Source organism: Gracilinanus agilis, chromosome 5 (genome assembly GCF_016433145.1).
Source record: "Gracilinanus agilis isolate LMUSP501 chromosome 5, AgileGrace, whole genome shotgun sequence".
Classification (NCBI taxonomy): Eukaryota; Metazoa; Chordata; class Mammalia; order Didelphimorphia; family Didelphidae; genus Gracilinanus; species Gracilinanus agilis.
In genome coordinates, this window is record NC_058134.1 from 156,905,306 (window position 1) to 156,921,119 (window position 15,814).

At 37.4% G+C, this 15,814-nt stretch overlaps 1 protein-coding gene across 2 annotated transcripts in view; it reads right to left on the reverse strand.

The window, feature by feature from the left end:
• The window catches only part of MAGI2 (membrane associated guanylate kinase, WW and PDZ domain containing 2), a 1,708,818-nt gene that overhangs the window by 205,557 nt on the left and 1,487,447 nt on the right, over positions 1-15,814 (reverse strand). For both annotated transcript variants that reach the window (XM_044678723.1, XM_044678722.1), the window contains one exon: positions 9,424-9,672. In XM_044678723.1, the coding sequence (XP_044534658.1) occupies positions 9,424-9,672 (249 nt within the window). The remainder of the gene's footprint in view (positions 1-9,423; positions 9,673-15,814) is intronic.

A 15,814-nucleotide genomic window follows, 5' to 3' on the forward strand; every position in this document is an offset into this window, starting at 1 on the left:
TTCAATATTAACATTAAATTCTTCAATATTAATTTTTTCCATTACATTTTATCATATTAGATTCTTTGTGACCCCATTTGGGGTTTTCTTGGTATGGATACTGGAGTAGTTTGTCATTTCCTTCTCCAGTGGATAAGGAATTGAGGCAAACAGGGTTAAATGACTTGCTGAGGGTCATACAGCTAGGAAGTGTTTAAGGCCACATTTGAACTCATGAAGATGAGTCTCCTTGATTCTAAGCCCAATGCTCCACTAACCTTCCCCATATATCATACATATAATATCTATAGTTACTTCATGCAGTGTCCCGTATTAGAATTTGATGGTAGGGAGTATTTTTACTATTCTTTGTGGCACCAGAAGTTTGTACAGTCCCTTGTCCAGACTAAGTACTCTCTAAACACTTGTTGACTAAGTAATACAGTAGAAAGTTTTTTAAGTATGGACCTGACGACAGTCTTTTTCTTTCTCTTGGTCTAGCCTAATTTTGTTCAGAGAGGCTCCTTACCAGTGAGTTGTCCACTAGCTGATGAACTGTGTGACTACAGGAGCTCAAAAATATCACTTATTTTCTTCCAGCTCTCTATTTATGATTCTATCATCCTCCTAAGGTAAGGAGGGCTGTCATCTGTACTGATGGACGAAGTGCTCACTCCAGTCCAATTACAGATTCTTGAGGAATCTTGGCTTCAATGGTGTGAGTGGCAGTGAGAATTCTGCTATTTCTAAATATATGTCCAAAAAAAGAAAGCTGACTCTCCTTTTAAAAGAGCATTAAGGGGGCAGCTGGGTAGCTCAGTGGATTGAGAGCCAGGCTTAGGTTCAAATCTAGCCTCAGACACTTCCCAGCTGTGTGACCCTGGGCAAGTCACTTGACCCCCATTGTCTAGCCCTCACCGTTCTTCTGCCTTGGAGCCAATACACAGTAATGACTCCAAGATGGAAGGTAAGGGTTTAAAAAAAAAGAGCATTACTATAAAGTGTCTTTTTTAGTGGTTGCAAGATTTTGCAATTCTAGAAATAATCAATATTTCTATAGTGTTTTAAACGTTTCTAGGACATTTTATATCTCTTTTCCTCATAGATATTTTATGACTGCCCTGTGAGGAAGATACAGAGAGTATTTCTAAAATCTTAATGCAATTTTAAGCTATTAAAACTATTAGCAGCACAAAGAGTATTAGGATGCCCTGTATTACTATCCTCATTTTTCAGATGAGGAGACTCTTAGAGGTTACGTGGTTTGTCCAAAACTGCATAGCACTTTTTTGGGGGGGAGTTAGGTGGCAGTGAGTCAAGAAGACCCGAGTTCAAATCTAGGCTCAGACACTTATGAGCTATGTGACCCTGGACAAGTCACTTAGACTTGTTTGCCTCAGTTTCCTCATCTGTAAAATGAGCTGGAGAAGGCATTGGCAAACAAATCCAATTTCTTTGCCACTAAAACTTCTGGAGTCAGACAGGATTGGAATGAATTAACAACAAAATCACTTTGATCGTTATACCACAATGACTCTCTAGTGCATTTTTCATGTGATTATACATGTCTCTATATAATATTATATATATGCATACAAACATTATACATATATATATATATATTTTATGCACATATACACATTTAGTTATTCATACATGCATATTATTCTCTCACTACATTATATGCTCCATTAGGATAACTCATCACTCTATCCAGACTTCCTATTTCCTCCAGTGCTTAGCATAATGCTCTAAACACAGTAGGCATTTTATTTTATTATTATTTTTTAAACCCTTAACTTCTGTGTATTGGCTCATAGGTGGAAGAGTGGTAAGGGTTGGCAATGGGGATCAAGTGACTTGCCCAGGGTCACACAGCTGGGAAGTGTCTGAAACCAGATTTGAACCTAGGACCTCCCATCTCTAGGACTGGCTCTCAATCCACTGAGCTACCCAGCTGCCCCCACAGTAGGCATTTTAAAAAGGTCTGTTGGATGACTTTCTGAATCACTGAATAGCTTATTTGATGAGTTGATGGCATCATGCTAATCTGTTTCAGAAATGATCCAGTTTTACAGTTGATTTTATACAGCCACACTCAAAGATGCCATAAAACACCTGAAAAGTGTGGTACATTTAAAAAAATGATGCATTTAATTTTTCAGGAAACTCCTGAATCTCAACAGACTAGGAACATGAAAAAAAGCTTCTAAGAAAGCCGTATCTTGAAGTACAAAGCCAAACCTTAGCCCCTTCTACCCATCCCTAGCCTGCCAAAGATTATGAGCATGTTTACAGAGGACGTCACACTTTGGATTGTTAACAGCCAAGGTGATGCCCCAGTTCACACTAGGAAAACCCTGAATGTGAAATAAGATTTTTGTCAGCAATCAATATGAAGCTGAAAACCGCCAGTTAATTCTGCAACCTTGATAGCACAGTGCCCAATGACACCCTTGTAGACCAACACTTAGAAAAAAAAGAACTGGAGGTCAAAATAGGGCCTCATGGGATCAGAGATTTAAAACAGCTATCAAATCTAAGCCCCTTCTTTTACAGATGAGGAAACTGAGGCTTACAGATTTTAACTGTGGTCCAACAGGTAGCAGAAGTTAGAAGTCATCTCAAGTCTCGCCCTTTCCGCTATATTCCACTATCTTGCAACATGATGTACTTATCTAGACCAATTTTGAAATCATAGCTTCCTTCCACACGCAGCCCCAGTGCTATTTCCTAGAGAAAGCTCTTCTTATTGATACCCCTCACTTTCAGTTAATTACTCCCTCTCCTTTCGGAAATTACTTTGTATTTTTTTCCTATATACTTTCTATTGACTCGGCTGAATACATGTTGTATTTACTGATAAAATGTAAGCTCCTCAAAGACAGAAAAGTATCCTTTTCTTACATGACTTTGTATCCCCAGCACCTAGTATGGCACCTCCCATGGAACAGGGGATTCGTAAAATGCTTGTCCAGTTGTTTGGACACCCAGGTGTTTTGACAGTTTCCATCCCTCCCGATGGTTGTGAGATATTAGCTGGAAATTTTGGATTCTTGATTATTTTCACCTTCTTTAAGTCATATTTGGCCTTTTATCCACAAAGTCAAGTTTGTCAATAAGAATAATCTCACTTTGGGCCAAAACCTTAAAACCAAAATGGAACTTGCCGAAATAAAACTACTGAAGGATGGAACGGATGTGTGAGGAGGAGTTAGTTTGTTAACATAATATAATAATATTAATATTAATAACACTGAATAATAATGTTAGGCACCTACTATGTACCAGGCACAGCTCTGGGTACTAAAGGTACAAATGTAATGAATAAAACAATTCTTCTCACTAAAGAGCTTACATTTGAATGGGAAATACGACAACCAATAGAGTATGTGTGTGTCCACTTATATGTATAGAGAGAATAAGTATAAGTGACTATAAAGCCATTAAATAAAAAGTAGTTAGGTATCTGGAATAGAGGGCATCTATGAGGCAGAGGCTAGACACACAACGGATGCCCAGGGCAAAGGCAAGGAAATGGGAGAGAAAAGAGAGGGACTGCCAGATGGGCAGTCTGGCTAGATTGCAGAATCTAGGAAGGTACAAATATTTATTGAGGTGGGAAAGAAAGGAGGGGGTCAGACTATGAAGGGCTTTAAATATTTACAAGAGAAAACAAAGAAGCCTTTGTATTTTTTCCTTGAGGCAATAGGGAACCACAGGAACTGACTGAGCAGGGTAGAAATACCCACAAACTGCTGCTAAGTGTTGAGCTGAAGGCTGAGCTGAGGCAATGATTTAGGGAGACCCAATACACAGTTTAAGATAATGTGTTATAACTAATGCACAAAGAAGCAGAAGAAGCAGTTGTAGTGTCTTATGTGCAGAAACTACACACTGAAGGGGTAAATGCACTGCAGGAAGCCCCAGAGGGGTTAAGGGCAATAAACCCGTGTATGGCCTCAAGCCAAAGACCAGGTTATGCAGGCAACCCAGTGGTTTTTCCTGCCCAACTCCACCCAAAAAGGAAATAAGTGGGGACCCCAGGGAGTGTATTTGAAAGCCAAGGAGAATCATATGGAGTATGCATGAGGCGTGCCAAAATTAATAGTGTAGTTTTAAGCCATTAAAGCTTAAAAATGTTCAAAGACTTTGGGAGGAGTTTTAACAGTGGTTTAATAGGGGCAACTAGGTGGCACAGTGAATAGGGAACCAGGCCTGGAGTTTGGAGATCCTGGGTTCAAATTTGACCTTAGATACTTCCTAGCTATGTGACCCTGGGCAAGTCACTTAATTCTGTTTGTCTAACCCTTGTGCTTCTGTCTTAGAGTTGTTACTAGAATAGCAAGTAAGGGTTTTTAAAAAGGGGGGGGGCTTAATATTTCGGAGTCTTATATAATGACAACAATAATAATAAGGCAAATGATAATAAAATATTTATAGATAGCACTTCAAGGTTTGAAAAAATGTTTCATATACATTGTCTCATTAGAATCTTACAACAGCCTGGTGAGGAGGGAACAGCCTATATAATTAATAATTATTCCCCTTTTGAAGACATGAAATGTGAGGCTCAGAGATTAAATTATTGCCCAAAACCACCAGCTAGTGTCAGTTGTAGGATCTGAACTCAGATTATCTGAGTGCGAGTACTAGACATGCAGAACCCTGGACAAAGAATGTAGGGTCAGCAGACTTTGTATCATTTAAAAAAAATTCTTTCATTAGATTTACTTGATTTCTGTTCAAATGCTTTCATTACTGTCAAAAAAACCCTGAAAAGATAGAAGAAAGAGGCTTCTGGGAACATAATGCCAGGTTTGACTGGTAACATGAGGTATGGAAAGAGGGGCCATGGAGACAATCACTTGGCTCTCCTTTTCTTGCCTCAGGAGTTTCTGTGGGTAAATGATTCTTATAGCAGTTTTCCAGAAAATGTCACAATAATGCAACTTCTTAGTTGTCCAGAAAGCCTAGTTCTCATCTATTAACAATAGCCTTTCGTGCCTCATTTCCCTCGGTAGAACTGAGGTCTTAAGTGATGAGGCTTATCAGAGATTCGCTCTCCTTGTATCTGACTGGAAGGGGAATTTTAAATACAGCTTCAGCTCATTCTTCTTCTCTGACACAAATACATATATACCCATATGTGTATATACACATATGTCCCTTTATGTTTATAGATATATAGATACAGAGATTTATCAGGAGGCAGAGAGGCGATTACAGTGTTTGGAGTGCTGGACCTGGAGTTAGGAAGACCTGAATTCAAAATCTGACCTCAGACACTTTCTAGTTATGTGACCCTGGGCAAGTTACTTAACTTCTTTTTGCCTTAATCTACTTGAGAAGGAAATGGCAAACCACTCCATTATCTTTGCCAAGAAAACTTTGCAGACTGTGTGATCCACAAGGTCATGAAGAGTTGGACGTGACTGGATGACTGAACAATGACAATAAAACAGGGATATCTATCTATGTGCCTATGTATCAATCTATAACTATCTGTCTGTCTATCTGTCTATCTTTCTATCTGTCTGTCTATCTATCTCTTTTTATCTATCTGCTTGTCATTTCTGTCTGATCTATCTATCTATCTCTATTTATTTCTATCTTTCTATCTATCTATTTCTATCTTTCTATCTCTATCTATCTCTGTCTGATCTATATATCTATGTCTATCTATTTCTACCTGTCTGTTTCTTTTTATCTATCTCTCTATTTCTCTGTCTGATCTATCTCTCTATTTATCTATTGATCAATCTATTTGTCTATCTCTGTCTATCTCTTTATCTGTCTGTCTATTTCTCTGTCTGATCTCTCTCTCTATCTATATCTATCTATCTATCTATCTATCTATCTATCTATCTATCTATCTATCTATCTATCTATCTATCTATCTATAATGGCTGCAGTTAAACAAGGCTTTGTGCCAATTTCAAAACCATGAGACTGGCATATGTATCTTTTATTGTAGGCAGCTAGCTGGCATAGTGGATAGAGCACCCAGAGTCAGGAAGAACTGAGTTCAAATTTGACCTCAGACTCTTACTAGCTGTTTGACTTTGGGGAAGCCCCTTAGTCTCTATTTTCCTCAGTTTCTACATTTGTAAAATAGCAATCATATTAGCAATTACCTGTGAGGATCAAATAAAATAATTTTATAAAGGACTTAGCACAGTGCCTGACACATGGTAAGTGCTAGTTCCTATTATTATTTTAGATAAAGAAGCTTCAGGATAGGATTAGATTAAAGGACTTTTGAGGTATTTTTCAACTCTGGGATCTAAAGGCATGTCAATCCTCTCTAATACTGACCTCACCACTTAGATGTCCCAAGTTTTGGACCTCTAATGCACGTAGGATAAAATGCATTTTATAATTATCTGTCTTTTCCTTTTCCTCATTCTAATCTAGGAACTGTAACTTCCCTAAGGAGCTTATTTCCTATTTAAAATGCTAATTTCTCCAAAATCCAGTATAGTATCCTGCTTATGGTAGGTGTTCAACAAATGTCTATTGATCAATTGAATGAATAAATAATTCTAAGTTCCAAGGAGTCAGGTTTTGGTTTAATATAGGGAAAAACTTCATAGCAATTAAAATTAAACAATCAGTCAACAGATTCCCTTAGGAGATGGTGAATCCTCCATCACATGAGGAATATTGTAAAAAGGATTCTAGTTTCAGGTAATATCTGCAAGATATAGCTTATAATTTTAAGATTTTATGATTTTTGATTGGGGATCGAAAGTACCACACCAATGCAACTATCAACAATTTGGAAATAGGTCTTGATTAATGACACATGTTAAAACCAGTGGAAATGTGCATTGGCCAGGGGAGGGGGGAGGTCGGGGGGGTGAAGGGGAAAGTAAGAGCATAAATCATGTAACCATCGTAACTTTTCTAAAATATAAATATTAATAAATGTTTAAAATAAAAAAAAAGATTTGATGATTTTACTTCACCATGTGGTTAACTCTGGGGAATTTTACCTCAAGTGCTAACTCTAGTATTAGCAAGATATCACACTATAGTAGTGGGAAGAAGTTAGGTGAGATAGTGCTGTGATTCCTCTGTCTCACTGGAGATGTCACTCTAGGCTCTACACCGATGGAGAGCTGGGAAAGAAGCAGGTAACTTTCTGCTGTTGGAAACTCTTCTGAAGGTTGACGCATAGGGATGAGGCAGTGGCTTTTGTCAGCATCTCAAGTTTGGCTTCCCTGAGAGAGTGGGTGATGTTGACAAATGGTTGATTTAATTGACTCCTGATGGTGTACTGAGAGCTGTACAAAAGATTGAGTGGATGGGCACAAGTTCATCTTATTCTTAACAGGTATGATGGTCTAGAAGTAATGTTACAGCCCTTGGAAGGACACATTTAAACTTTGCTAGGTCATCCTGGAAGAAAATAGGCTCTGTGGGCAAGAAAATAACTTTGAATGTGTAATGTCCCTTGGGCTAAGTTAAAAAAAGAGGCTGAACCTCCTGAGAAATGATTGAAATTCTTGAGTTGCCAGCTTCTGTATTTCATACTGTTGTGGAATACCAAGGGCCCTTGATATTTTTGATGAAGGCTCCAGGGCACCAAATAGATACGTTAACATTCATGAAACACTTAGCATTACTCTTCAAAATTAGAGTTCAAAATTATTATAAAGGTTCAATGTATAATACAGTCCCCAAAAGAACATTAGCCATTGAAACTTTTTAGGAACAGGTAGCTGATGATAAACCACAAACCTAAGTGTTATTCATATGGTCTTTGCTTTTTGGGGAGAGTATGAGGCAATGTATATTTCTGATTCTTTAAGCTTGAAAAAAAAGCACGGAGGAAAAGGTAAACAAGAAGTATCCTTTTAAATGACGGAAGAGGATATTTTCCTTCTTGGGAGTGACACAGACAATGATGGTCATTTTAGAAGTGTAAGTTGTTTTTTCAAGTTCTTGTTAATAATGCTAAAAAGAAACCGTCACATACTGCCTGAAATCCTCTATGTCCTAAAATGCAGACCTATTCCTTTCCATAACTAGTCCATGAATGTCTAACCAGTAGAAAGGTTTTATTGTAGCCTTTTGCGAAGAATTCATTCACATTTTTTATTATTTGCACTTAGAAATAGACCCAAATGACAAGGTGGGCAAGATTATACCACTGGGTACCACTTTTTTGTGTGAATCGAACATACTTTCCATTTTGGATTTAAACCTTTTTCTTCCCTCATTTCATTAGTCATTGTCACCTTTCCCTGAAGAACACAAATGGTAAGAGCTCCTCACTAGCTTGGTTTAAATCCTGTTTCCCTGATTTTGATTTGTCTCTGCCTGAATAAACAACTGAAAGGAATGGCTGCTAAAGTTTCCTGTGACTATCTCGACAGGTCTAAATTATTGGTAAGGTGTTTATATAATTCATGGAAATCTTTAGTCTTATGTCCCTTTAATCTTGGTGACTCCATCATACTGACAAAAATCCTGCTTTTAATCTGCATGTAAAGATCAGATTTATTTCTACAGTTTATCATGAAGAAGAAGAGAAATGAAATTGTACTTTCAGATTTATGGAACTCATCCCTTGGCCGTGTGTGCTGAGGTTGAATGCTTCTTCTGTGGTTTTCATTCATGCATTTGTCATTGTTGCTGCTCAGCAGGGCAATTCTCCTCTCCATTTAAATCTGGTAGTTTTCCAATAATGTTAACTTTACAATAATCAAGTTCTCATTTTTGCTAAAGATTGGGTGGGTTTGGTGCTATCTGAGCATTACTTCCTCTCCAAAGTTATGAGTACGATGACATTGAGTGTCATAACCATTTAACTTAAACAAAGAGTAAGTTTGTAAGGATAGAGTGGAGATGGTATTTTTTCATGATGAGACTGTGTCAGTTTTATTCGTCTTGCTGCCTGCATATACATTAGGAATCCTCAAACTTCTCAGACCATGTATAAAACGAGAATCAGTTCCTCTATTCCTCTTTTTTTGCTGTTCAACCTCTTCCAATATTGTGAATCCTTTGTTCAAATATCTAACTATTGCTATGGCTAACATACATCATTCTGTGGTTTTCACTGTAGAGTTAACTCATCATTTTATCCACTCTTCTTCTCCTTCCCTTCCTTCTGCCTTTCGGTTTGTTTTTGGGGCTGACTGTTGGGATTACTTCAAGAACACTCTACTAGACAGACACCCATCTTCAAGATCAAGCCTGATTAGCCTCAAAAAAAAAAAACAGTGTCTTTTAATGAAAACTGGATGGAGGAAGTAGAACTTGCTTGTAGCTTAGAAGAGTGACTTCATCTGACGACTTTACACACACGCACACTTTCCCTCCCTCCTCTTGATCTCACTCTCTTAACCCACACACAAACGTTTTGTTCATCCATTCATTTAGCAAACACATTATTTTTTATCTATTTCACCCTTAAGAAAACCGGCTGCTTACTTATTGTGGATCCGGACTCAGGCCTGTTCAAGGAACTGATGATGACGAAACCAAACCCTTCGTTCTCTTTGCGATGTATGACCACGTCACTGGTTTGGAGGCTGTGTGATGCGAAGCCTTCGGGGGGAGAAGCATTACTGCTGGGAGCAGCGTGGTTGCTGTTGGTGTAGGCGGCGTAGTCACTGCGTGGCGAGCTGTGGTGGGTGGACACAGAGCCTGGACTCCTCCCGTTTTCTGGACACGGCTCCCCTGGAACAAACACACGGCAGAGAAACCATCATATCACTCATTACTGGGGTTTTGAAGGAGCTACAGATTTAGTTGTTGAATATTCTAGATCTTTGCCTCGTGGTGATTTGTATCTATCTCTCTATAATATACATATACACATACATATACAAGGGTTTTATGTATACATATATAAAATATATAATGTGTGTATTCATATAGGTATTAAAATTATACTACTATAATATATAAAAAATAACTACTATACATTTGGTCTTATGGAAGTAGGTGGAACCTGAGAATTTTGTTGTTCTTGTTCAATTGTGTCTGACTCTTTGTAACCTTGTAGGAATGTACCAAGGTAATATCTATCCATGGGATTTTCCTGGCAAAGGTACTGGGGTGGTTTGCCATTTCCTTCTCCAGTGCAATGGAGCAAACAGAAGTTAATTGACTTGCCCAAGGTCACACAGCTAGTAAGTTTCTGAGAATGAATTAAAAATCAGTCTTCCTGATTCCAGGCCCAGTGTTCTATCCATTGAGTCACCAAGCTGCCTCCTAGGCAAACAGAAGTTAAGTGGCTTGCCCAAGGTCATTCAGCTAGTAAGTGTCTAAAGCTAGATTTGATAGGCTCAGTGCTCTATCCAGTGAGCCACCTAGCTGCCTCTGCCTGAGAATTTAGGATTTATATTTAAAGTTTACACATATATGTATATATAGATTAAATATATGTATATATTTAGGGTTTATATATCTATATACATATCTATCTATGAGATGAATTACCATTAACTTTTTTTTTAAACCCTTACCTTCCATCTTAGAATCAATACTAAGGCAGAAGACTGATAAGGGTTAGGCAATGGGAGTCAAGTGACTTGCCCAGGGTCACACAACTAGGAAGTATCTGAGGCCAGCTTTGAACCCAGGACCTCCCATCTCTGGAACTGGTTCTTAGTCCACTGAACCACCCAGCTGCCCCCCAACATTAACTCTTCAAAAGACATTAAATTTTATCCAGCAAATAGTCTCCTAATTTCCTATTGTCTTAGAAAAGTTAATTCATATTACATGTGAGTGATAAATTTATTTTTAAAAATTTATTCATTGTAGACTTATGTTTAATGATGACAACATCAGCTAACTAGAAAACTTTGGATTCTGAATCAACTGTAGAGCAATTTATCAGATTCTAATCATTTGCTCATAAGAAGTAATATCTCAGACCAAGTAGATATAACAGAAAGAAACCAAGCGAAATAACTGAGGAAATAAATGGTTAGCTTGCAACCAAAGGATGTTTTTTTCTAATGTGTAAGCTGATCCATCATTGAGAAGTTTGTCTGCCTATTTCAGTACACAGGTATTGATACCCTGATTAAAAGAAATGAACACCCTATAATTAGGAATAACGGTATCATTTCCCTCTCACAACTTGATTAGTATACTCAAAAGGAGTTTTTCAAACAGAGGAATAACAAGATGAAAAATAATCACACCAAATTATTCCTTTGGTGGCTCTGTGGATTGGTTCCCCATTTAGAACTCTTAAAAGTGTTCTCATTTGGTAAGTTAAAAATAATTAGCCAGACTGTCGGTGAAGTCTTTTTACCTTTTACAAATTATAATTCTGCACTAAAGTCAAAAGTAAAGAAAAAAAGAGTGGAAAATCTTTGAGACAAAGATATATGTTTCAGCAGTTCTCTCCCCAAACCATCAACATTAATAGTTGGATATGGACAAACACACCAAATAAATAGAGTGAGACCTATTATAAGTTGTTTTTTGATTATATTTCTAAAACTTAATATCTCATATTTTAAGAGACAGAAAACTAAAAGTTTCCATCTAGAAGAACTGAACAAAAGTAATAAAAGAATAAAATACCAAAGCATTCCTCTGCTTAAAAAACCAAACCAAACCAAACACAGAAACCAAAAAACCAGGATTGAAAAGTTGTCTCTGCAGAATTTTTGTTCTTTAGCAAAACATGATCCAAAGACAAGCTGTTATTTTCTTAGTGAAGCACATGTCCTTTATCAGTCCTTGTACAAGTTGGAAATAAAGTGATTAGAGATAGTCAGGAGAAAGAAAAACAAACAATTATTATGCTGCTACATTAAAATTGAAAGTCTCCAAGAGTTAGTGGACCAAATCAGCAATTAAATGTCACAGGCAGTGACAAGAGAGATCTCATTTTCTGGTTGTCATATTTGAGGAGGTTGAAAACTGTTCATGTCAGAAACTGGCACAGAGAAAAATGCGCTCTCTCTCTCTCTCTCTCTCTCTCTCTCTCTCTCTCTCTCTCTCTCTCTCTCTCTCTCTCTCTCTCTCTCTCTTTCTTTCTCTCTCCTTCCCTCACTCATCAATGGGTAAACTGTAGGTTATGTGAAGAGAAAGAAAAGAATTGATTAAACACACCTGAGATGGTCACTAGGCGATTCTCTAATTGGGAGGCTATAAATCAGGAAACTCTTTGATATTGAATTATTCTTTCAACCTCTAAAACAAGATTCTTCTTTCTTCAGCAGAATGAATGTTTGAGAATATGGGACTGAAAACTCTCTGGGGATTTTTTTTCATCATGTCTGTCCCAGGCCCCAAATGAGGAAAATTTGAAGGATAAAAAATATACATCAAAGACTCTTAGGGCTAGTAAAGACTTAGGTGACTCATTTAGTAAATCCATCTGTCACCCAATGAGACTAAATGCAAATTGCCCCCAGACAAATGAGATTCTATCTGTTCAACAGTCTTCCCCTATTGTGAAATGAACTGTTATTTAGAATAATTAATGCAGTAAAAAGGTTATAATGAAATTTAAAATACAAAGTGTTATATAAATTCATTTTATTTACTCAGTGATTTTTCTGGATCACTGACTCATTATTCATGTCTTTCTGCAGACTTCTGTATGGAATTCCAATATTTAGTCTGGATCAATTTAACACAAATTTAACACTATTTAAAATAATTTCTTTTAATGGTATCTATAATGGCATGTAGCCAGATGGGAAGTCATCATCAGAGTGCTGGGGGAAGTGGATGTCTTTCAGTAAGATAACTGGTGTTTAGGAGGATGACCATTAGCTGTTATAGGACACTGGTAGGTCACTAAGTTTAGTTCATCTTTACCAAAGGGATATTCTAACCCCATTAGAGGTAGCTAAGCAGTGGGTAGAGCATGATGTTTGGAGTCAGGAAGTTTGTTGTTCAGTCATTTCAGACCTTTCCTGCCCCATTTGGAGTTTTCTTGCCAGAGATACTGGAGAGATTTGTCATTTCCTTATCCAGTTTATTATATAGTTGTGGAAACAGAGGGAAACAGGGTTAAGTGACTTGCCCAGGATCACATAATTAGTAAGTGTCCAAGGCTAGATTTGAATTCAGGTCCTCCTGACTCCAAAGTTGACACTGTATCTACTGCACCACCTAGCTGCTCAGGTCAGGGAGACCTGGGTTTAAAGGAAGAACTGGGTACAAATTCCACTTTTGATGCATATTACAAATAGTACCTTGGATTAACTCTTACTTCTGTGTATCTCAGGCAGCTCCCTCAGATTCTTTACTAAGATTATCTATATCTATATCTATATATATATATCTTGAAGTTATTTTAGAATGCCTCTGCATTAGTGACTGATTATACACAATAACTGTTGCATAACATGCCTCAAGAGTTGGAGTAATGAAATCTCCTTGTAAACTTGAAAGTGCTACATAAATGTGAATTATTATTATTTTGATGAAGACAGAGGTATCTTAGAAGTCGATATGCATTCTGCCATCTGCAAGGCTTTTCAGATGCACCTTATATCTCTCAGAAGAGATATACATGCTCAAAAGGATATGAGAGTGGGCTGAAGCTACAAAAGATATAAACATTCACACTGTCATTGAAAGAAAATGTGATATATTCCCTGAGCATATTCTTAAGGGAGAATCCCTGAGGATTGCAATTGGTAATATGGATGTCACATTCATTGTGAAAGACCAGGGTCTGTAACTGGGGCACAAAACTAGATTCAGTTACGTTTGTCTCTTCCACCCTTCTCCCCAATAATATTTCATTTATTTTGACCTCCTTTTGCTGTGAGTAATATTCTAATATTTTTGTCCTTAGGCTACAGAGCAAAATGTTAACCTCTTCACTCCGTTTTCCCACCTAGTCCCTACATTTAAAGAACTTGTCTGTGCCTTTTTATCCTTCCCCTCCAATTGACTTGGTTGAAATGGTTATTGTTAGAGTATAAATCTGCTGCCCTTTTTGCAATAAACTCAGAAATCAGTCATCCTTGTCTTCAATTCAGTGTAACGTATTTGTTAAATGCTTACTGTTCAAGGCATTCAACAAAGCTCTAAGGAGAGGAAGATGAATTAGAAAGAAACTGTCACTGTCCTCAGAAATTTAAGAGAGAGCAAACTGCTGGGAGAGATTTTAGAAATTTAGAAAATGGCGGAAAAGGTTGGGATTTGGCAATTGGAGTAAATTATGTGCAAGATAAAGCAGTTGAATGGAGGAATGGAATTTATAGAGGCAGATAGGAATGGAGAGGTGAAAAAGATACTTAAGACATTGGGAATGTACTGAGGTTGGAAAGAGTGAGAGACTTTGTAGTAATGAATTTGATTAGATCCTAGAATATGCTATAAAAACAGTGTGAAAAGGCTAGAAAGAAAGATTTTAGTTAGCTCATAGAGAGTTTCAAATACTAAGCTAAAGGGATTTTATTTGGCAATGGGGGGACATCTGAAGTTTTTGCAAGGTAGTGACATATTCAGAGTTGAATACTAGGAAGATTAATCTGAAGACTGGGAACCACAGTGGAAAGGGGCCAAACTAGATCTGGTCAAGAGGTAATAAGGGCTTGGACTAGAGGGTTACAATTTAAATGGAAAGGAGAGGAAAGATAAAAGATAAAGTTGTTGGGGTTTGTGGAAATTTCTATGAACAGTATCTTGCAACTGCTCAGATAGGAGAAATAAAGAGAAAGGAGAAATAAAAGGGGACTGAATGTTTATGTCAGAGTGATTGGTAGAATTGTGGTGCCATAAGCAGAGATCAAGAAATTAGGACAGGTAGATGGTTTTAGGGGGAGGGCAAATGGGGTGAATTTGAGGTAGACAGTACATCTAGCAACTTTGCATGGCTACAAGTCTAAAGCAGAGTCTGGGCAGAGTATTTCAGAGTATTAGAGACTACATTCTTGGCTTAAAGGGCAGCTAGGTGGTACAGTGGACAGAATACCAGGCTTGGAGTCAGGAACTTTTCCTGAGTTTGAATCTGGCCTCAGACATTTAATTAACTATGCAACCCTGGTCAAATCACTTTACCCTGTTTGTCTCAGTTTCTTCATTTGTAAAATGAGCTGGAATGAAATGGCAACTAATCTAATATCTTTGCCAAGAAAATCCCAAGGAGGGTCATGAAATATTGGACACACCTGAAAAATTACTGAACAGCATTCTTGGCTTCACATCACTTCTCTTAGAAACTCCATGGATCTGGAGGTGTTTCTCCTATCATCAGAAACTAGAACTCACTGGGGTCAGTTTAATGATTGAAGGGGTCGAGCAGAACTTTGACCTACTGATTATATAAGCCTGGAACAGTCACTTCTCAATGTACAATGGGTTCTGAACTTGAGATCCATAGATTGCAGAGGGTCCATGAACTCATATGGGGAAAAATACATCTTTATTTCAATAGTATAGGTCTCCTTGGCAATCCTATGGATTTTATTTTATACATTTAAAAGCATAATTCTGAAATGGGACTCATAGGCTTCATGAAATGATTAGAGTTCTATGACACAAACAAAAAAAGGAAAGAGTCTATTTTAAGACTTTAATACTTGCATGGCAGAGGGAATTTTTTTCAGGAACTGCTACTATTACAAGTTAAAAAACCACAATAAAATGAAATTATCTGCCTTATAAGGTTATTGTGAGGCTCAGAAGGTATAACTTGTGTGAAATACTATAAAAATCTTAGCTCTTATTATATTTGGGGTTATTAGGCTTTTTTTTTGCATGGGGGTGTTCTTCCAGAAATAAACAATTGCCTTTTCCCATGCAAATTTCCACTAACCTTTGACATTTTTTTTTGTGGATGCAAGAGTATCCATTCTTGGTTCTCCCTCTGCTGTCTTTCCCTGGGACT